We start from the raw sequence: 23725 nt of genomic DNA, 5'->3' as shown, positions 1-23725 counted from the left end.
GCCAATCACCAATGTTCTTGATGTTAATTTTAGCTAACTGGCATGAGGAGAAGTGAGGTGCCACATAATTATCGGGGTAACAAAAGAAGATTCAACCCACGCCAGAGGCTAAATTGGCCATAATAAAAGCAGAGTGCCAGACACTAGTTATGAAACTAGCGGTACTACAGACACTTATCGGCTAAGGTGGCTAAAAAGAGAGGGATCTGATTGGTCGGTTGATGCTCTGGGGTACACAGCAGGGTTACTAGGTAACGCCACTAGGTTAATCGATAAGGAAGAGGAGTGGGCGTGTCCCTCGGTATGAGGAGAAGGAGGGAGGGGTGGTGTATATTTCCACAAAGCCCTGTCTCCCCGTATACACGTGTGCTGTTAGTTGTTAGTTTGTAGGGACAAACCCAGTGCGGTTTCCTTGAAGGCCAGTAAGGCACCTGCAAGAGCATTGGGTTCTGGAAATCTCTCTCGTTAGTATAACAGCAGCCGCTACAACTATATATACGTGACATTGCGCGTCCCAAACACCGCCGAGCTGTAGCGTCTAAACGGATTGTTGGCGTTAGCGCTTGAGGGCTGAAGAGTCTCCGCTAGCTGATGTTCATCTTGTTAATGGCCACTCATTACTGCAGTTAATCTGCTGGAGCGGCGCTAATCGGGTTGTATCGATTGAACAGCACGACTGGCTATTGACTGTTACTCACTGTCCCCCAACAATGGCAGCCAACAAGGTCGGCAAAAGGCTCACAAATAAGCCTCATTCCCCATCCAAGAGTCGAGATTCCAACCAAGGCATCCAGAGGCGACAGGCGCGGATCACTGTCAAGTACGATCGCAAAGAGCTGCAGAAGCGTCTGGACGTGGAGAAGTGGATAGACGAGCAGATGGAGGAGCTCTACCTGGGGAGGGTGAGTGACGGCCACGTGCAGTCTATAGACAAGGTCATAGATAAGGGGCCAGTGGGGAACCTCTACTTCTCTGAGCAAAGACCTCTGATGAGACCACAGGGAATGGCTTGGTGGGTGGTGTACACAGTGCAGTGGGGCAAATGGACAGGAGGAGAGCTGACTTGGAAGGGCAGGGTGGATACTGGGAAAGGACACAGGCAGGGGGGCACATGTTGGTGCTTCAAGGAAAAAAGCTGATACCCAGGGAAGGGAAAGAAAATGATATCAACATGATAAGACCATGTGCCTAGCTGGTTACAAGGCTGAGGAGAAGTGGGAAGATAAGGGAAGAATGAGGACTGGGGTTAAGTACAAGGTAGAGAGATGGAGAAGGTGCATTAAAGAAGAAAGGGGAGCTAGTGTCTGGGCACTGTGGATGGGATACAAGGGACACAAAGGGTATGTGTGTGTGGGGGGGGCAACCTGAAGGAGTAACTAGAAATACACCAGATATTGGACGAACATGTGGGGATGGTAAATCTAGTGCAAACAGAGAAATCCTGCAGTGGAACATGCGGTGCCTTGGTTAGGCAATAACAATGGCAACACAATTTGTGAGGGCATTTGTAAAGTGGCTAATATAGCCTGAATGGATAGAAGGACACACTGTATATGAAAATATTGGAAACCTGGTTGAAGTGGGGGTTCAGTCAGATGTTTATACAGTTATATTGAGTGTACAAAGGACGGGGAAAGCTCAGTAAGTCTAAAAACAGTGCACAGTGTGATTGTTTTATATTGGTATCTCTTAGTACACTTAAACATGGGTGTTTGAATGAAGAATTAATCAAATTCATGCTGAACATGTCCCTATTCATATCCTCATCACTTTGGTTTATTCTTATAGCACCAGCACATTGTACAGCATTCTACAATAAGTTATAACAAATAGGGGTCTTAAAATAATTAGTTGAGTTACAATGAGTTAAAAAATAAGCTTATTATACATGCAAATGTGTTTTAACATATTTTGAATGCACTTCAAGCACACAAAAAATGCAGCAAAATGTGTTTGGAAATATGCAATTATACAGCTGTGCTACAATACTGTTTGGGTGCAGCCTGACAGAATATCAGATAGCTCATGCAATTTGTTCTGCTCAGCATGCATCTCTGTTACATATCAAATGCGGAAAAAAAAACCCCACCAGCGCTCTGAGACCATCAAATGTATGGGAGTAGTTTATTTATTAAAGGGGTTGTTCACCTTCAAGCACCTAGTTGTTCACCAGAAATAACAACCTTTCCAAATTACTTTCTATTTTGTATGTGTGACTGTTTTTCTAATGTTGAAGTGTAAAGTGTCATTTTTCACCTTCTAAGGGTAGGGGCACTCTGGGCGATTCGGGGAGATTTAGTCATGCTTATGATTAAGTGCGTGTAGCCTGAAACGCGTCAAGTGTGATGCTGTGTGTGCCGATGACTATTGTTTAATGAAGATTTTGGATTTTAATTACTAACGGTGTGTGGAAAACACCATTTCCTTTTTCCTGGGGAGATTTAGTCACTTGAAAAATAGCCTGCGCTAAAGCACACACGGTGCTTCGTTTTCCAAAGTCGCCCGAAGTTGCCTCACGAGGTAACTTCGGGCAACTTCGGAATACGAAGTGCCGCATGTGCTTTAGCGCAATCGATTTTTCATTTGAGCCGGCGCAAGACAGAGGGAAGGCGTTCAGGGAGATTAGTCGCCGCAAAGACGAGGTGATTAGTTGCCAGGCAACTAAATCTCCCCGAATCGCCCAGTGTGCCTCTACCCTTAAGCAACTCTGGGAGGGAAGTCGCTGACCCTGTAAACTGCTATAAATGGATACATTTCATTGATACATTTCTTATCTTTGTCCCTGCTGTCAAAGATACAGGCAGCTGTTAGAATTGATAAAATAGTTGCTAATACTGAGATGCTGCTGAGAAATGTATCAACTAAATATTGTAAAATTGTAACAGTTTAGAGTCTGCGTCTGAATTACTGAGTTGCCAGACTCAAACACCAGAGACAGCACCATTAAACTTTGATTTTGGAAATCCGGTAAAAAATAAATAATGGGAAGTAATTGAAAAAAGTCCCTATTTCTGGGGAACAATCTGAAAACAATTGAACTGAAAAAAGTTTTGAAAGGTGAACAACCCCTTTAATAACTTGTAGCATGGAATCAGCAACTAGCTCTCATCAATTGAATTTAGTAAGGATAATGAAAGCAGAAACTGTGTTGCTCACTAACACCAGGGTTCCTGCTGTGTGGGATGCTGATTGCATTATGTTCTTCATTTAGTACCATTTCACAAGCAGCAGAGGATGTTTGAAAGATAGGGTTTAATCACCAATGATAAAGAGCTCTCAAGTTCACCCTTTAACCAGCGCAATCCCACACGTATTTGTTTTCTTTCGACCTATCTCATGTGTAGCATGACATAGGAAGGAAATAAAAGAATTTAAATCTGTTTAAAAAAAAAAAGAAAGAGGAAAGGTCACCTAAGTAAATATTTGTGTGTGTGTGTGAAGACTATTTCAAGATCTACTTTCTTTTCCAGTAAGTTATTCAAATCATTGCCTGTGTGTTCTTAAGGGGAGCCCCACCCTAAACTTTCTTGTTAAATGAAAGAAAATGTAATTTAAGCAACTTTCCAATATACATGTCATTGTTTTAAATGAGTGTTTGTCCCTTTTTGCATTGCTGGTTCTGACTCTTGAAAAGGTGAAGCATATGCACCTTGTAGCTTTGCATCATACCTGTTTTACAGCAAGTTGCATGTGAATTTTGTAAATGTTCCAATTAAAAGGATGGATAGCCAGTCTTATTAATGTTAGATACATTCAGACCTGGTATTTATGTCACATCCCTAGAATCAAGGCGATTGGTTTTATTCTCCACCCGACAATTTTGTTCAATTTCTAAATTATATTTATATCAGAGGTAGTTTTAAACAAGAGAACTGGTAGCATACAGGGAAAAAACATAATGAGACATGAATACAAAGTGGCAGCTCAACATGATTCAAGGGTAATTTACAATAAGTGTAACTTATTTGTTGAAACATATATACTAATATATGGACATAAAAGACAAATGGGAATGTTAATGGGGGGCGGCACAAGAATGGAATGAGTGGGTACAACACAGATGAATGATTAGGGGGTCACAAGAATGGAATGAGGACTACAACACAGATGGGAAATGTCACACAAGGCATAGCTTATCTTCAGTGGTATACAGAGTTTATTAAGTTAAAAAAACTTACAGATCTAATGTCTATTCTATACTGGTTTTGTTTGCTATACTGCTTTTATTTATTAACTTAAAGGTACAGTGGCACCACAAAATCAAAGTAACTAAAATATATTGTACTTTTACTCTGCCCTGGTTAGGGCAGAGACACACGGGGAGATGAGTCGCCGGCGACAAATTTCCTCTTCTTCGGGGCAACTAATCTTCCCAAATGCCTTCCCGCTGGCTAGAATAAAAATCGCCGGTGGGCTGGGCGACTAATCTCCCCGAAGCTGAGAGTGTGCCCTGACCCTTAAACGGTTTCTTTGATTCAGAAACTGTACTAATGTTTATATAAACAAGCTGCTGTGTAGCCTTGGGGGAAGCCATTTAATGCTGAAAAAGGAGGAAAGGCACAGGATACACAGCAGATGGGCTCTGTAGTATACAATGGCATTCTCCAGAATGTATCTGAGTGTCCTGTGGTTGAATGGCTGCCCCATGGCTACAAAGCAGATTGTTTATATAAACCATAGTAGTGTTTCTGAAGCAAACATAGTTGTACCAGCGCAGGGCAACAGTATCATAATTTCATGCCTTTCGAACACTTTAATTTTTTGGTGTTACTGTCCCTTTAAAAAAGAACAGCTGCTTGAACTTTCTTTTTGCTATAATTTGGAACACAATTAAATTTAAAATAAAAAGTAGTTATTGTAAACATGTAATTGGAGTATATTAATACTGTGTTATAGCTCAGATTTAGCCTCTTCTGTTACTCAGGACTAGTGATGGGAGAAAAATTCACGAAATGCATTCAAGTCAATAAGCGTCAAAATAATTTTGACACACGTCAATTTTGAAGTGAGCGACAATTTTTATACGTTAGACTATTTGTTCCAAATGCATTAAAGTCAATGTGTGAATTGTCTCCTCAGTTTCGTAAATGAATTATCTTGCAGCGAAATGCGGAAATTCTCCATGAATTTGCATCTGGTGAATTTATTCACTCATCACTACTCTGGACGACTATTCTCAATTTAAATGCTAAATTGACTTGTGTATGGCATATTAAACCTTTTATAATATGCTGGAGTTAAATGGTTTGTACCAAGTACCCAAGGCGCAAAATGGATAAGTTGCTTCTTGTATAAATTGCTCCTTTGTATAACCCACTCCTACTTAACCTCCCACACCATAACCCAGCAGGGCCCATCTGTATGGACAGTCGTGGCAGGATGTGGTGACAATTCCGTGATTGAGTCAGGTTTCAGGGAGGGGGATGAGGAGGAGAGTGGAATGGGGGCTATGTTACAGATTAGGCTTCTCTTTACTGAAGGAACCCACAGTGCTTCTGCTGCATTTTACATTTTATGCTCCCATTTAAAAAACATGCAGGCAAAGTAGTGTTCGTGGCCTGAACTAGCAAGCACTGAAAAAACTAGCTGGTTATGCAGACAGGCAAATATTCTATAGAATGATTGGCTGTATGGGGGCTAAAATTTTTACTCTGTATTTTGTCCATTGTTTTCTTTAGCACTGGTGAAAGTCAGGCTGCTGTTCATTGTGTGACCAGCTGCTTGTATGGAATGTACCTAATTGTGCCTAATTGATATCTGCCTGAAAATAAAGCAGATATCAACAATACAGGTTTGGTGGGCCTCCGTAGGCCCCAGTGCATGATCCAACCATTCACCCTATGGGCAAACATCCAGATCAAAACATTTGGCTGTTCCCATTCCAGCATATCTGGCAGCGTATGGCCACTTTAGAAGGCACCAAACATGCACCCAATGTGGCCGTCCATGCCGGGAACTTTCTCTCATACAACTCCAGTTTCCATTTTAAAGGGGGGGTGTATCTTTTTTAAAATTAGTTCAATGAAAAGTGCTAGTGTTGAACATACATTTTGTCTTTTGTTTTAGAAAAAAAAAAAAAAAAAAAATATATATATATATATATATATATACACACACATACATACAGATCCGCACTGGTGCACTCCACAATAGAGTAGGTACTTGCCTTGGTGCTGGCAACAAAATTGCATATAATACTTGAAAAAAAAGGACCACACTCACAGGACTTTCTCAAGAAAATAAGCCCCCAATATATATATATATATATATATATATATATATATATATATATATATATATATATATATATATATATATATATATATATATATATATATATATATATATATATACACACACACATACATACAGATCCGCACTGGTGCACTCCACAATAGAGTAGGTACTTGCCTTGGTGCTGGCAACAAAATTGCATATAATACTTGAAAAAAAAGGACCACACTCACAGGACTTTCTCAAGAAAATAAGCCCCCATGGGCTGTGACATTTATTTATATATATATATATATATATATATATATATATATATATATATATATATATATATATTATGCTTCAGAGGGCAAACAGATAAATTGACCCTGTGCCATGTTTGGCCCTTGTGAGCTAAATAATTAAATTTCCAGTGCACAAATTATCAGACATCCATTAATCAGGGGGAATTTTTGTAGACTAGGAATCTAATTATCTACCTCACAGGGACCAAACATGGTTGATTTTCAGCCAGATATAAGACAGGAGCTGCCAGGAAGGGCCCAGACACGGACCAATAATCTGCCAAATTTAGGCAGCAGGTTTTATCAGCATGTACAGTATATGGCTACTTTAAGAATCAACATAAACAAGTGAGTTCACACATATAAGCAAGTAGTCAGACTATATGGGCTTGTTTTGTGTCTTATTCTGTAGTCATGTTTCTGCCTTCCACATCTGCTCTACTTTCTCATCATCTGATGATTTTTCATACTGACATGTTTTGGCTTTTTTTTCAATTTTTTTTTTTTTTAAGCTTTCAACAGCAAATAAAAGACACCGCCTTTCCTCTGTATTTTTTATCGTTGCACAATTACAGAGCTATGGGTTACATACATGGTTAAATCGGGTTAAAAAAAGACCAAAGTTCATCAGGTTCAACCCCTCCACATGGAACCCAGCATCCATAAACACACTGACACTGACCCCGCCATACCCTCACATAAATTATATATACAATATCTATACCAACTATAGACTTTAGTATCACAATAGCCTTGGATATTATGCTTGTCCACTCTTAAAAACATTAACAGCATCAGCCATCACAACATCACCGGCAGTGCATTCTACAACCTCACTGTCCTCACTGTGAAGAACCACCTACGTTGCTTCAAATGAAAGTAATTTTCCTCTAGTCTAAAGTGGTGGCCTCTGGTACGGTGATTTTCTTTTATGGGTGAAAAGGTCCCCTGCTATTTGTCTATAATGTCCTCTAATGTACAGGTACTTTTACAAAGGGTTTGTTTGCAATCCATAGCACTCAGCCCCAATTGCTAAGACGCAAGATATTTCTTGTAGTGGTTAGAGACCAGGGGTATTGCTGTAGTATCTGTCCATGACAAACCAAAATCCAAACAAACCTTTTTCTGCTTCTGTTACAGTCTGTCCATTATGATGATTCTCTTACATCCAGTGTTCTGCTAAATATACACAGCTAGTACAAAAATGTGATACAGTGATACAAACTGCGTTGCTAATTACTTTGGAAAACTACCTGTATTTATTGATTCACTTAAAATATGCATGTTTGTCAAATACATGTAGAATTGTGTCTTTCACTTCGCAATATGAAGGAATCATCTAGTGTAGAACTAACTTCCAATTAGGATTAAGAGGCAGTGAGTAGATGGCAGAAATAGGAGGAGGCAGCAGCTCCTGGCTGGATGTCACTGAGGGCTACTAAAAGGCATTTCAGAGCCAAATATTGGGCAGGAAGGAGCTTGTGTGTTTGTAATGATATTTGTGGAACAGCCATGGAGAGTAGAAGACACATTAATAATTCATGATCCCTGATGGGATAGGAATTTCCTAGCATATCCATCATTACTCATTCAGCTAGAAGAGACAAAGAGGGCAACTGTGACATTAATCAGTGTCCCCTGATACCGCACCTCCCCCTTTGTGCCTTTCACTTGCAGCACCCATGCTTCATTATTTGGTAATAGAACAGCTGTGGCTCACCTGGGCCCTTCTGCCAGATGATGTCATGTTATTTGGGTCCCTTTACTAGGGATGCACCGAATCCACTATTTTGGATTCGGCCGACCCCCCCGAATCTTTTGTGAAAGATTCGGCCGAATACCGAACCAAATCCTAATTTGCATATGCAAATTAGGGGTGGGAAGGCAAAAACATTTTTTACTTCCGTGTTTTGTGACAAAAAGTCACATGATTTACTTCCCCCGACCCTAATTTGCATATGCAAAATAGGATTTGGATTCGGCAGGTAGAAGGATTCGGCCGAATCCGAATCCTGCTGAAAAAGGCCAAATCCCGAACCGACTCCTGGATTCGGTGCATTCCTACCCTTTACCCATACAAGGAACTGCCTTTTTAATTCTGAGTTTATCTCTGTCACTTTGAACTATTTCATATGTTAATGTAAGCCCTTTTTAGAAAATCATTGTTTTATGGGACTGACCCAACATCCTATTTAAACATCTGGTCACTCAACTTGGCTGATCTTCAATCATTTATATATTTTGGTGGCAGCATGCTGCATTGCCTTTATGTGGAAGAGATATTATCTGTTGGGGCCCCATGTAAGACAGTCATACAGACCCAATGTTGCACAATGAACATCAAAGGAGCCTTCTTGCAATTTGGAGGTCATAAAAACTGCAATGAACTTCAAGTATTCACTGGATGTCCAGTTAGATAATCCTGTACTGACCCATGATCATTTTGGTGTTAGTTTTAACCCAGGGTTTTTTTTTAACTCACCCCAGGTTGCCAGGAAACCTTTCAGTCTAGATTGACATGTTTCATGGCTCCCAAGTCCCTGTGGGTAATTTTTCTTGTAATCTGGCGTAGCATAAGGCACAATGAAAACACTTAACACCAGTTATGTGGCAGTGGGTAACATGTATCTCTTTTACTTATTATTTTCCATTTTAATACAGGGGTTCTTAACATATTGGTTAGGGCCTAAAAGCACACCAGCACAAAACAGGTGGCTAAAACGGATTTGTTATACTTTATAGAGCACGTCTTTCCTTAAACAACAATAACATATTTTAGTTTTTAAACAGTAGTAGCGAGTAAAAGAATTTTGAATGATCTTTTGGCTGCAAAGCAGGGGCCCATCTGATAATGGTTAAGAAGCACTGCTTTAGAGTCCTGTGTTCTCTAACGCTAATCTAATATCATTCAGAAGGTCATTTTCTTGCAGACAGAGCTCCACATAAATAGTAAACCCCACCCCATTGCTTCCACCTTGCATCTCTTTTATTCCAGGAACAATAAAGTCTAGTAATTGTTAAGTAAGAACCCTATTACTGAAGCCCACACAGATTTATAACTCTACTGGGATAGAGCAACAATCTTGCTGATCAACAGTCCATCTGTCTCACATTTCTTCTGCAACCTCCTGAACACATGTAAAATTATCCTTACCCTTTCCTGGATGCAAACTGCAATGCACATCTCTCCTAGGAAGCAAGTGTGGCCACATTTCAAGGACAGCACCAATAAATCCATAACGCAAGGCTAATTATTGCCTTTTCTCTTTCAGGAAGTAGATATGCCAGATGAGGTCAACATTGATGATCTGTTGGACTTGGAGACGGATGAAGACAGAAGACGGAGCTTGCAGGTAATGAGCAAATGATATGTTACTACCATTAGCACACCTCTATTTGAGACTCCAGCCTTCAAACATGTTACTGTCAGTAATGCTTTATAAATTAGGAGCTCTTGAGCTGGAGTGTTGCCATTAGTACTGTTGATTTCTAGGAGAGCTGACTCTGTAAACTGTGCTAAATTGATACATTTGGTTGATAGATTTCTTATCTTTGTCCCTGCTGAGCAGTTTGGATTCTGCATCTGGTTTACTGAGCTGCCAGACTAAAACACCAAAGACATTGGAACATTAAACTTAATTTTTTTTTTTAACAGGTAAAGTATTTGTTTACCAGTGCACAGATAGCCACCCCCCTGCATAATGCACTTCGACTTATCTGTAAGCCAAAACAGTCACAACAAAGGATGAAAGGAGGGGGCTTGTACAGAGCTCAGTATCACTAGTTAAAATAACTCTGCTAATTATAGTAAGCTTTATTACTGCTTTTATAAATAATAAAAGGAAATTTATCATTTTAATATCCAGTAATCCGAATGTATTTTCAACGCAATTAGTATTTATTTTGCTCATATTGAAAATATGTATGTCGACCAGGATTCGGCCTTTTTCAGCAGGATTCGGCCGAATCCTTCGACCTGGCCGAACGAATCCTAATTTGCATATGCAAATTAGGGTCGGGAGGTAAATCGTGTGACTTTTTGTCACAAAACAAGGAAGTAAAACGTGTTTTTTCCTTCCTAAGCCTAATTTGCATATACAAATTAGGATTCAGATTCGGTTCGGTATTCGGCCGAATCTTTCACAAAAGATCTTTCGGCCGAATTCAAAATAGTGGATATAGTGGAATAGTGATAACACGCATCATAAATACAGGTCTCCCTAGCTATGTGTCCATGTGGTATATTAAAGGCACAGTAAGTGGAGAATAGTATATATACTTGAATCCCTTTAACCACCATCAGGTCCGGACTGAGAATTAAAATAGGCTGTGGCATTTCAGGTACACAGAGGCCCAAACAGCCCCCACCAGCCCACTAAATAGTGACTTTCTATGGCACCTTATAGCAGCCCCTCTGGCATTTGCCAGAACTCACAGATTGCCAGTCCGGGCCTGACCACCATGTTCTATTCTTTAAAGGTGACCAAACCCAACATGCCCCTTCCTGAACAAATACCCTTTTCAGAAAGAGCACATTTGGGCGGGTATTTTTCAGGAAAGTAAAAGTCATTTGAATCCCCTCTCTTTAAATTTTTGCCTGGCTGATCTCCCTGGCTGACATAACTTCTGCACATTGAAAACCTTTAGCAGTGGGTTTAAAAAGCCTCCATGTTTCTCTGTAAATGACCAGATTGGCGCAGGATGTGCAACAGTGTCCCTCAGGTTTGTTCAAATTGGGGTGCACTGGGTTGGTATGCTTGGAGACGTTGTCTTGTCCCCTCACATCACTGATACAGGTAAAGCAGAGTGCATGTACAAGACAAAGGTACATTTGTTCTGCATATGTGTCAATTGACAACCACGTAGGTTCATGAAAGGGTCAAAGCTTGCAATAAAATGACACCATTTCTATACCTCAAGTTAAAGTAGCTAAGGTGTGTTTGTTTAAAGGGATACTGTCATGGGAAAAACAAATTTTTTCAAAATGAATCAGTTAATATTGCTGCTCCAGCAGAATTCTGCACTGAAATCCATTTGTCAAAAGAGCAAACAGATTTTTTTATATTCAATTTTGAAATCCGACATGGGGCTAGACATATTGTCAATTTCCCAGCTGCCCCAAGTCATGTGACTTGTGCTCTGATAAACTTCAATCACTCTTTACTGCTGTACTGCAAGTTGGATATCACCCCCCCCTTTTCCCCCCCCAGCAGCCAAACAAAAGAACAATGGGAAGGTAACTAGATAACGGCTCCATAACACAAGATAACAACTGCCTGTAGATCTAAGAACAACACTCAATAGTAAAAACCCATGTCCTCTGAGACACATTCAGTTACCTTGAGAAGGAAAAACAGCAGCCTGCCAGAAAGCATTTCTCTCCTAAAGTGCAGGCACAAGTCACATGACCAGGGGCAGCTGGGAAATTGACAAAATGTCTAGCCCCAAAATTGAATATAAATAAATCTGTTTGCTCTTTTGAGAAATGGATTCAGTGCAGAATTCTGCTGGAGTAACACTATTAACTGATGCGTTTTGAAAAAAGCATGTTTTCGATGACAGTATCCCTTTAACAAAACTGCTGCTAATAATAGTGAATGTTACACACCCCTGACAAGGAATGAACATTGTTTTTACACACTCTGTGTGGCAAAATGGCTGCTAATTAAATATAATTCATATGGGTGTATATGTACACTTTTTTTTGTATGTAAAATTATTATTTCAATAAAATCACTTCCGCAAAACAAATTGTATATTGTTTTATTTTAAATAATGAGGATATTCAATGTTACCAAGGAGTTTTATAAACTTTTAAAGGCAGAAGGGTTGCATTTTAGAAATAAATAAAACTAATACTATTATACAGCAAGCCATAACCATACTATTGTACAGTAAGGGTGCATTGGGGCTATAATTCATTTAGACAAATACAAGAGGTCCTCTGCACTCAACCCATTATCAATATATGATACACAAGAGCCATGAATATCCTGTAAATGATATCCTTATAAATGGTGCTTAGTGATGTCATTGGTTATAATCGGAGTTTAGTGATGTAATTTCTGTCACATGAATCACTGAAACTTGTGTATTATAATAAAAATAAAAAAAACCCCTGTTGCAAAATAAGAGGATATTAGAAGTCACCTTGGAGTTCCATGACCTTGAGGCTTTCAGTCTCATGCTTTTATATGGTCATGGAACTCCTTGGTAACTTATAATATACTAATATGTTACAATTTGGGGTACATTCTTCGCTATATATAGGACATAAAGACATTTTGTGCCTTAACGTACTAAAAATGCCTTAAACAGAACAGGGATTGTTTGTCCATATATTGCAATATATTTAAGCTGGCCAACTACGTCAAAGTCATCCCTGGTCTGGCCAGGCCTACACTGACAGTCCTACAGTGTAGCTGATCTCTTATTATTGTCTTGTGCCTCCAATTCCATGTAGAATAAACCTTTTAATACCCAAGAGCCATTCATTTTCAAAGCCATCAGTAATAATTGGAGATTATTAAAAAAAAGTACCCCTGTTATGAGGATATTAGAAGTTACTTTATGCCTCTTTATGGTTATTTATAATATCCTTAGATTTTCCTTGACAGGGTTGATTAGTTTCAATAGTCTGTGGCCATATGGCATGCAGGCGCTCGTGCAGCAATGAAAATGTAGTAAAGGCTAATAATCTGATTTTGTTTGCATGTGTAATCATCTTAATAATTTGTTCACCATAACCAGGTAATTTTTTGAGCTAAAATGTTAGAGGATGTGTCTTGTGCCATTAGCCTTAGAATGGTAGCAAGAGGATAAGCCTGTTGGACATAGACATTGTATGGTATTTAACTAGTTAAAAAGTTGGAGAGAAGCCTAAAGATTTTATTACTCTGTATCCGCTATTAAGGAATTTTGCTTTCATGTGGGTTTTTTTTTCCGCTAAAACTGTTCCCACACCAAAGTACAAACAAATTTAAGATTGTGTCGCTATTTAATGAGGAGTCTGTTTCAGTAAACTGACTATCTGTGGCATATTGTCTATTTTGTATGTACAGAAGTTTGTCCTTCCAACTCATTGTCACATATCATATCATTATATCAGTTGTGAGTGGGCCTTTGAAAGCAATCCCACCCAGATAGCCCTAATGTCTTGTAGGCAGTGTTTACCAAACAAGCAAATCGAAAGCATCTGGCAGCAATAATGATGTTTTGGTTGCCTTGCCTGCTTAAGTATAAAAACAACTATAAGTAAAATTGTGTTTAATGAGTGACTTTCCACTTGTGTCCTCACTCAAGCATTGAGTTTGACTGTATTTCTGCTGCGAGTAGAAAGTCACCCAGTGGCACTGTTTGTACATGCACCGCAACTTGAGTTGAAGTTGATGCATGTGAGATTTTAGTGAGTGTGAGATCTTGAAATGACTGCAGTGCACTGACTTCACAGGTCTCTAATGGACGTGGTCAATTTAATTTGTGTTATCCGACTCAGAGGGGCATTTTATATTGAAAAACTGCATTTCTTGTTGGACAATATTTGTGCTGTTGGCTAGGCCTATATCTTCCCTGGCTGAAATTAGCTCTACAGGGTAGGATCAAAGGAGTACTATAATTCAACCGAAGCTATTACAGATCCCTCTCCACCACTGGAAATTAGTACTCGGGCTGCATTGGGTATTTCTCATATGCAGACCCTATTTAGTGCTGGGCAAATAAAGTAGATGATTCATCCGAGCATATGGCCATTTCTAGTCATTAGTTGTTTACTTACTGTGGTCCTTAACTCCATCTTCCTCCTTTTGTATAGTCTAGGTATGAGTGGTTTGGCAGTAAGAGAGCAATAAATATTTGCTGCACAGATGTTAATGGAGCCAGCTGCCAAATGCAATAGAAACGGCAACAAATATAATGTATGTGTGAAATGCACATCCATATAAACGGACATTCTTACAGCCAACTTGCTTGTTTTAAACTTTGGGGCATTAAAAATGCCATCTCATCTTCTGTCTCTTCCGTTTTCGCTGCAGCCATAAAAGTTTAGCCACTTAACACATATTTTTGTTCTTTTTGCAGGTGATCCTGAAGTCTTGCACTAACAATACAGAGGTGAGCCTGGCTCATTTTGAGCAAGAATTTCAATGTGATGATTCCCTAAATTTTTTTTCTCGTTGTACTTCTGTCTCTCTGTTCTTGTAGATAGTGTGTCTCTCAATTCAGACTTTCCAGCATTTGAATTAGTGTATACATTATAAAGGCAATAGAGGACAAGCTAAACCTGTAATAGTCAAATCAGTTATGCAGGAAAGCCATAACTGCCAATCTGTGTTTCTAATTTCAGGGAATGTACTTACCAGATCCATAAGCAATTAAAAGGGCAATATGCTTCTCTTTTGGATGCCAATCTTTGTTTTTTTACCCACTATGATGCGTTTTCCCAGTATAATTGCTGGGGCACACTATATTGTGATCATCAGAACTTGAATGCAATACCTGCATAAAGATGCAAGTTGCTTGTATGTTGTGATTTTCACAGGATTAGTATTAGCATGACGTTGCTTCTGGTTTGAGGCATGTATAGCAACATCTGTATAGCAACATCTGGTTCAATATGCCAAAGTCAGTTATGGCTATTGACTCACTAAGCTCACACTGAAAAATGTTAGCAAGCCAAGCTATTTTTTGACAGCTATGTCAAATAGAGATTTTCATTAATTCAAGTAAATAAATGATTTGATCATGCCTTGTATTGCTTAGCGTCAAGAGAATACTGCTCAAAAAAGCAAGACCCTGCATTTTCAAGTGGTATGCATCTGTCCGTTTGAATTAAGGGGATGATTTGCAGCCAATCTGGGAACAAAATGTCTCAATGTCTTAAATATATTGATAATGGGTTGAGTGCAGAGGACCTCTTGTATTTGTCTATATGTATTTTGTGGTCACAGCCTGGTAAATAGTTAGTTACAACTATATGGGATTTACTTTACTTGCCATGCACATGCCTCTATAATAATATGATTGTGTACTAAAACTGAGAAGCAGGAACTTGTGTTGTTGTAGCAGGAACAGGGCCACTCCTGCTGTGAGGCAAAAAGCCTCCTCCTGTAACTTTTTAAACTGGAAATTCAGTTCTGCTAATGCAGAAAGAGCTGTAGCCCCTTTTAACCTGCTCCGACAGTAAACTTTTAAGCGCGGAGCAGGAGAGGGCGGCGGCATCAGGGTTGCTGCCCACAGATCGCCCCTGAGCAGGAAAATGCAGGCATAAATAAACGAATGAAATCACTCGGCTGAAACTTGATCTACTCATCCAGACACCTGATATAGTCTCTGGATAACTGGTTTCTGGATAAGGGACTTGTATTATCTTCAGCAAGTGCACTGGCAGGGACAGTCATGGCTTAAAGTACAAAGAAAGATTAATTCTACAGGCCAGCACACTCTGCATAAAAACAGCCAGGCAGTGCAACCACCTTACCTTTACTTCCCAGGCGTCCCTCTCAACTTATGCATTCTTGTGCAAACGTACAATTTCCAAATTCAGCCTACTGTGCATCCTCAATTTTAAGTCTGGCCAAGGGGCACCTGGGAAGTACAGGTAAGATGTTGGGGATTTGCTCAGATTTAGAGATACTGGGCCTGGTACATTTTCCACAGAAGTGCTGGTCTGGAATATAAACACTGAGGGGTGTCTATCTTATTGGCACCCCCAGTAAATTTAGCTTTCCTTCTCTTTTAAGCAATTGGGGGCATTTTACAAGATTTATTTAAGTTTTTCCCATTAGCCCTAGTTTTTTTCTAGATCAGCCATAAAGGCAGAGACCTTGGAATAACCAGAGAACAGTTTGAACTGCTCTGGGGAAATTTGTGATGGAATCTCTACTCAGGTTTTTGTATTTTTTGTCCTATTGTGCATAGGAAGAAACAAATATGTTGAGAATTTGTTTTCAGGGTATAACATGTTTTGCATAAGGTGTATGTAATTGCAGTATCCTTTGCATAATTGTTTATTTTTTTATAATATGATGTGTTGCACAAGTTACATACTTTGTGAACTACACTGTTCATTGCTCCTGGCAATTCAGAATAATGTTGGAAAAATTTCAAATTTAGCCTTTAATCCCGTTCAGTTGTTGCCTAGCACAGACATTGACATTTCTCACAAGATGGTGATGGAAATATGATTTCATTATCCATGTAGAGTTTAACCATTTAATACAAGTGAGTCAGACATGTTCCTCTGTTGCTGTTACTACATGTCCCACCATACCCAGCAGCCAGCAGGTAGGCTCAGAGTGATTACTACTTATATAAACTCATTTGCAGACTGCGTGTTTCTAGCATGCATAAAAAAAACTTGCTGTTCCTAAATATTTGCCTTAAAGGTTCATATTTTCCTAGTATTAAATGCAGCATCATTGTGTAATTTGGCAAGGTCATTTCCTTTTTGCTGGCAGAGATAAATTTGGCTATTTTAGGCCGGAAAGCACCTCCTTTCAGTGAAACTGCAGAACATTTCCTGATATGGACAGGGTGATGTGTGTGATGTCTGAGTTAGCAAAATGTCAATTTTATGACAGGGCGGTGTAAAATACAGCTGTAGGGAGCTAAAGATCCAGACCTTCATATAAACCCCCCTTCTCTTTTGAGTCACACATCATGTGAGATAAATTAGAACATAGTTAACTTGGTTCTATACAGATAAAGAAAGCCTGCTAATAAATATGTAAAAGAATGACATGCTTCGTATTATTTGTAGCACTTTTTAATAACACTGTGTCAATAGCCTACTGAATGTCATTTGACACTCTAACTAAACAACTGGCTTGGAAGACCATTTTTGCTAACATTTTAGGTTTGTTAATAACACAATTTGGGGGGTATGTAATAAAAGGCACTAAGTTTGCTCAGGAGCAGTAACCCATAGCAACTAATCAGCTGGTCACCTGTTTTAAAGCAAAAATCTAATTGGTTGCTATGGGTCACTGCTCCTGGGTTAACGTAGAGCCTTTATTACATATCGGGGTTAAACCTCTGGCTTGGTGCAATGGAAACATTAAACCAATAGACTTTAGTGTTACTAAATGTGGGCAAACTTTATACTTTTCTTTACATTACCCCAATAGTTGCTGAATTGTCAACTGATCGGTTTGCTGATTGCATATCTAACTTGTGATAGGCTGTTATTTTGGTAATTTAGATCCAGAAGTGGGGGTCAGCTATGTGGCCATATTGCAATGTCCATGGTAAACTTAATGATTTCAGTGTAGCTTATCTTTTATTTCCAGTTTTTGCATCTGGCATTAGTAAGTTAGCTAGTATAAATAGGCTACCACCATTGTGGAGTTTTTTTGTAATGCAACAGTGATGAAGCCTCTTATCTCAGGAGTTAGACACCTCATATTAGGAGGTAGGAGACTGACAAGTTTATGCCTCTGAACCAAGCAGGTCTTATGGTGAAACTCGCACCATACTGAAGTGTATTGGATTTTTTTATTTTCATAAACCGCAAAATAAGAGGCCGACTTCAGTGTTTAGTTTTACACTGACATGTCTTCTGTCCAGTATAATATGCATATAATAAGATTGTTCTGTCTAATCTCATATATGTCCACCTGTGTGTGTGTATGTTTAAGGGTTAATTGTGCCATAATCAGTGATGCTAGTTTTAACACCTTAAATTTGGGCTTGCAAATTGGTTACATTGTAATGTGTATGATTGCATACTACTTTTCAGTATGAAATGTATTGGGCACTTTAAATTAAGTGAAATAAACTGTGGCAGTGCCCAAAATGCCCCTGTGTCTGTCACAGTTTCACATGAAAATCTGTGGGAAATGTAGCGCCTGAAGCACACACAAAAATAACAGCTGGACTTCTCTGAGAACATTAAGTAGACTGATACAAATGGTATTGCTTGTGCCGCAGTCATTTCACGCAGAACTGTTAATACACATTTCCTGCCAACAAGCAGGACCAGCCATAAAAACTGCCCCTTCTTAGAGTAAAGAACAGGGTAGTTAAAGCTTGTGTTAAACTGTGAGAAAACTGGCCGGATGCAGCAGCTTTTCTTGCTTGCATGGCTATTGCACTATACATATACATTTTACATATCGTTGTTAAAGGAATAGCACATGTTGCAGCACAATGGTTGCACTGTTGGGTTTGGGAAAGTCATTTATTTCATTGGGGCTGATGCAATACGTAACACTCCATGAACATTATAGAAAGCTAAATAAATCAAAGTCTGGCTTAAACTACTCTTGAGTTGTTTTCCTTGCAGCAAATATACACCTTTGCACTATACAATCAATTTATTGTTATAAGGAAAATCTTGTTCCCCCTCCTCCCCTTTGCTAGAGACAATAGAAATGGGTAAATGATTGATGTGGTGAATTTAATGAACATCTTCACTGATGTGAAACAAGTTAGACCTGAACCAATCTAACCACATACAAAACTAAGGTCATTAGAAAAACCATAGCTAAAATCTAGAAAAAACTGCATTTTTGATTCCATTTTCTTGTTTAGTGTATTGTTTCTGTGGATACCTTAAGGGTCAGGTGACACACTCAGATACAGGGAGATTAGTCGCCGGCGACTAATCTCCCCGAACTGCCTCCCGCTGGCTAGAATGTAATTTGCCGGCGGGATGGCACTCGGAGCGTTTCGTTTTCCGTAGTCGCCCGAAGTTGCCTCACGAGGAAAAAGCAAGAAAGATCAAATACAGAACAAACGTAACCGCTTCACACAGTAGACTGAATTTTTTAAGTTGCAAAATGGCAACACGGCAATAAATTGCACCAATGGCATCAAAAAAATTAAGCATCTAATGCTCAAACCACAAGATCAAACCTAAAAAAATAGCTAACACCTTCATGGAGTATTAGGCTGATGAGACACCAGACTAATCACCAGCAATAAATCTCCTATTCTCCGAGTGACTAATAACCTGTAAATGCTGCTGTTAAAACCCATGCATCGCTTTATTCTTCCGAAGTTGCCTGACGTTGCCTCAAGAGAAAACTTCAAGTGACTTTGGAAGACTGAAGCAACACATGGGTTTTACCACCAATGATTTACTTTTTATTGAAAGTGGGAAAACTTTTACAGGAGATTAGTTGCTGGCAGAAGAGGAGATTTGGAGATTAGTTGCTGGCAGAAGAGGAGATTTGTCGCTGGTGATTAATCTCCTTATGGACCATTGCCCTTACTGTTCTATTTATAACATCATACTTAACCATAGCACTATAAGTAGAAGCCATTGACTGAACCTTCCTTAAATCTCTGTAGAACAACTAGTTGCACTTAACGCCAGCAGAGAGAGGGGAAAGTTAACTTTGAGTTGCCTACAGGAAAAACATCTGGCCCAGATCAGCTGATTATGTTATTACGTGAAACATGTCAATGGCACTTTTTACATGAAATGCTTCTTCTGAGGCATGATTAGGCCCATTTTGTCTCCAATTTTATTATTCCTTATTTGGGTTTGCAGCACAGTAATAGGAAATATGGTCTTGCTGCATAGCTATAATGAACATGTAGCTACCTGCTATCTGTATTCCCAAATCATAACCCTCAAAAGTACAGGTCACAATTGATAAATTTATATGGGAAAGTTACACACTAATAAGGACATTCAATCTCCAGCTCTACGAAATATTTTGGCTATGAAGCAAGCTAATTACTTTCCCTTTGTAACAGAGGCCATCCCTGGTAACCTTAACAACAGAATACCTTTTTTTAAAAGTGGAGGGTGTTCTCTGAGAAGCGCTCCTGCTACGGCGATAGAAACATTTCACACTATAATTTTGGGTCAATCTAAATAGCACTGAAATGGAATTTAAACTATTTATATTTGTTTATTTTTCTTTTGGAATCTGCTGTGAAGTGGATTCATACATGTGTGTGCAGATCAAAACATGATTTATGCTTTTTGTAAAAGTATCCCTTCAGTTGCTTTTATACAACAATCAATATCCTAATTCAGTTTCTTGTTACTTGGACAGTAGCTGCAGCTGCAATCTGTTAGTGACGGCTAGTTAAAGGGCAAATTAGATTAAAGGGCGAGGAAAGGCTGATTCGCTGGGTGTGCCCAGGCCTGGATTTGTGGGAAAGCCTCAAAGGCCTGGCCCTATGGCTGCAGAATTGTAGGGGTGACATGCCGCCTATCTGCATCTGAATGTGTTTCAAAACACTGCGGACATATGGGAGAATTGCCATCCGTGGAAAATCTATTTAAATAGGTATCCATGTGAAATTGTTTGGATCCATTATAATATGTCTTTCCTTTAAAAAAAGAAAAGATCCACACTGAATGCAAATTTGTGATTCTCTGCAACCAATGAAACATGTATGTTACTTTGTTCCTGTGTAGCACTTACCATTTTATATTCTCACTAGGTGTTCATTCGGGAGCTTCTCTTAAGACTGAAGGGACTGCAGAAGCAAACTCTATTGAAAAAGAATGGACTGGAGGTCTCCAGTGAGGAGCATATAGTGGAACATGCATAACCTACAATATCACTTAGCAACACCCCCTGTAAGGGGCAAGTGACCAGAGAGCAAGGACTGTCTACAAAGCTAAAGATTAGAATGGATGAAAAGTTGCAGAGACTTCAGACACAGATGGACAATTTGTGATGTCTTTCTTTCTGATGACATTTCTAACACAAGAAGAATTTCCCAGACAATTCTGTGTTGTGTGCCCAATTGTATTCACTCTTTCAACAATTGTGTTGTCCACATGCACAGCTATTTGAATGCTACACACCCACAAATGGAGTTTCTATAATTATACTAGTAATTTATAATCCACTCCTGTTTTACCTGTACGTGTAAGGTTTAGAACTTGTATTTTACTTTGTAGGAAGTTCAGTTGGATCCTGTATTGTACATTATGGTGAGAGATCCAGTTCTGTCTGGACACTGTGACAGGCCCCTGTATTGCACTGGGCTTTAGCCATCAAACATGACTGTATTGCTCCAGTGGGGAGGTTAATGACCTGTATTGCACAGTGTAAGGAAAACTGTAATATACACAGTGAAGATCAGGCCTTGCAATTTGCAGTCTATGCGGAGACACTTTGTATGGTGTACAGTTTCTTGAGAAGCCTTGATGAAACCAACATGAGAAATGCAGGAGCCTTTATGCAAGTAAAAGGTTATTTACTAATTTCTTCTTATTTTTATTTTAAAACCTACAGACAAATATTTAATGGAACAGTGTTGTTAGCTGGTCACAAAAAGTGTGATATTCTGTAGAATTGTCTGCTTAGCACAATTTCTTTTTTGTTGTTAGCATTAGAAGTAGTTATACACAGAATCTATAATTCTTTGTCGTTGTTCATCAAAAGACCAGTTTTTCAACCCAACATCTATCCACCTATTAACCTACTTTTTCAGGTTTGAGCAAACAAAAAAAAACAACCCCTAGATAATGCATAATCTGAATAAAAAAATGTGCTAGTTTCAGTTGTTTAGTGCTTTAAAAAAAATCCAATAGTGCTATAGTTTGCATTGGGTTCAGTTAAGCGATAAGGATTTATCAGAATCCGGGAAAAAAGTGCTGTAGCCTGTCTGAATCTGAATTTGAACAGAATTCTGAACACACACAAATACTTTTTACAGGTATTGGGCCAGTTTGTAATACAAAATTCAGCTGACCGGCTTACTCACATTGTAATAGCTTTAATTACCATTATTCATATTTCTACACCTTGATATATATTAAATATGTATATTGTATATATTTACAGGTATATGGACAAGCCTTGTAGCTTCTGTAAAGTACTAGTCACTACAGGTTGCATAGGATACAACTGTCATGCCACTAAAGGAAGACCTGGTCACTTTATAACAACAACATTTTGGTTTTAATAAAGTGTTTTACTTTCAATAAGGTGTCATATTTTTTTCAAATTTTAACCCATCTGTTCCTCACAGTAGTTGTAGGAAATGGCAGGATCTATTTTAACTAATAACTAGTTAGCATGGCTACTCTGCAGTTTTACAGTATCATAAGCAAGTTACAAATGAGCCCTTTAATGTCTTAGCATTGTATAAATGACTTTACAACACATTTACACAAGGAGTGCAAGGTGCACATAGGCCTAAACTGACCTGTTTTTACTCACATCGCACCATTTCAGAATGATTGTACATTTACAGTGAAACTTTAATTTTACATCCCCTGATTTTAAGTTTTCCCTCGTTTTATATTGTTGTTTTGTGGTCCCACCTGCATGTGTAATACATTTTCCTGGATTTCACACCAATTTTTCCCCCTCAAAATGTAAAATGGGGATTCTACTGTAGTACGTTTTTTAGGGAACCAGAAAAAAATGGTGTAAAAATGGTGTAAAACCATAAAATCAGGGAATATAAAATTGAGGTTTCATTGGTGTAAATCTTTATGCCCAGTGTTGGAGATGCCAAGATTTGTGACATTTGAGAGGCAAATGTACCCACTATGTAATGGGTGGCACAGGGCTAGGTCATGAATGTCCACTTGGTCATCTCTTACTTGCACTTTGCTTAGTAAGCACAATAGTCCTTTATGGACAAAATACAAACGACATCCTGTCCAGATTTCCTAATTGGGAAAACTGGGCAGACAGTTTTGACCTGGATAGCCCTTACAAAAACCGGGCTGTCCAGGTCAGAACCAGACTGGTGGCATGACAATACAAAGGTGGTTATAGAGTGTGTGTTCACTTGTATGCTCTCCATCCGTTAAGCCTGTGGGCCAATCAGACAGACAGACATTTTGGTGTTCTTAGATGGCCACCTGAGATTATAACTTCACATAAATCAGATCCTTGCTCATGTTGACCACACAAGACACCTAATGTGCCATAGGTGTAAAGTTGACCATATATGTTAAGATATGCTCATTTGGTGAGTTTGTCCAATGAATGGATCTCTGCCCAATTTGGCTACTCTTATGCTAGGGCCAGGGATTGGATCATAATCCCGGCTAATGGACACCCATCAGTTGAGGACTGCATCAATGCCCATTGATAAGGTTTTCTCCAACAGGATTTCTAAACCTGCACAATAGATATCTGGCTTTTTTTCTGCAGAGTCTAGCAGGCAACATTTAGTGGCGATTTAAAGATATCTGTCTTTAGAAGGTCTTATATGTTACAACAACAAAAAAATCCCTGGAACCCAAAGGGGGGTACTGATGGCCCATTCTACAGAAGGCT

The 23725-nt window shown here is 39.0% G+C and overlaps 1 protein-coding gene across 2 annotated transcripts; it reads left to right on the top strand.

Moving 5' to 3' along the window:
- The first annotated feature begins 204 nt into the window (after positions 1-204).
- Positions 205-22413, top strand: ppp1r14a.L (protein phosphatase 1 regulatory inhibitor subunit 14A L homeolog). 2 transcript variants are annotated; one of them, NM_001094398.1, is given in 4 exon segments: positions 381-902; positions 9791-9871; positions 14595-14627; positions 20919-22413. In NM_001094398.1, coding segments are annotated over 4 exon segments (417 nt in total). In that variant the 5' UTR covers positions 381-710; the 3' UTR covers positions 21030-22413.
- Positions 22414-23725: the final 1312 nt, after the last annotated feature.

This window comes from Xenopus laevis, chromosome 8L, assembly GCF_017654675.1.
Source record: "Xenopus laevis strain J_2021 chromosome 8L, Xenopus_laevis_v10.1, whole genome shotgun sequence".
Classification (NCBI taxonomy): domain Eukaryota; kingdom Metazoa; phylum Chordata; class Amphibia; order Anura; family Pipidae; genus Xenopus; species Xenopus laevis.
This window is presented reverse-complemented; position numbering and strand designations above follow the sequence as displayed.

Bases quoted from the DNA above. Each gene is read 5' to 3' on its own strand.
- ppp1r14a.L (XM_041572090.1), top strand. From the start codon at position 711: ATGGCAGCCAACAAGGTCGGCAAAAGGCTCACAAATAAGCCTCATTCC. The intron at 903-9,790 runs GTGAGTGACGGC...TTTCTCTTTCAG, and splicing joins AGGAGCTCTACCTGGGGAGG to GAAGTAGATATGCCAGATGA. The intron at 9,872-20,918 runs GTAATGAGCAAA...TATTCTCACTAG, and splicing joins ACAGAAGACGGAGCTTGCAG to GTGTTCATTCGGGAGCTTCT.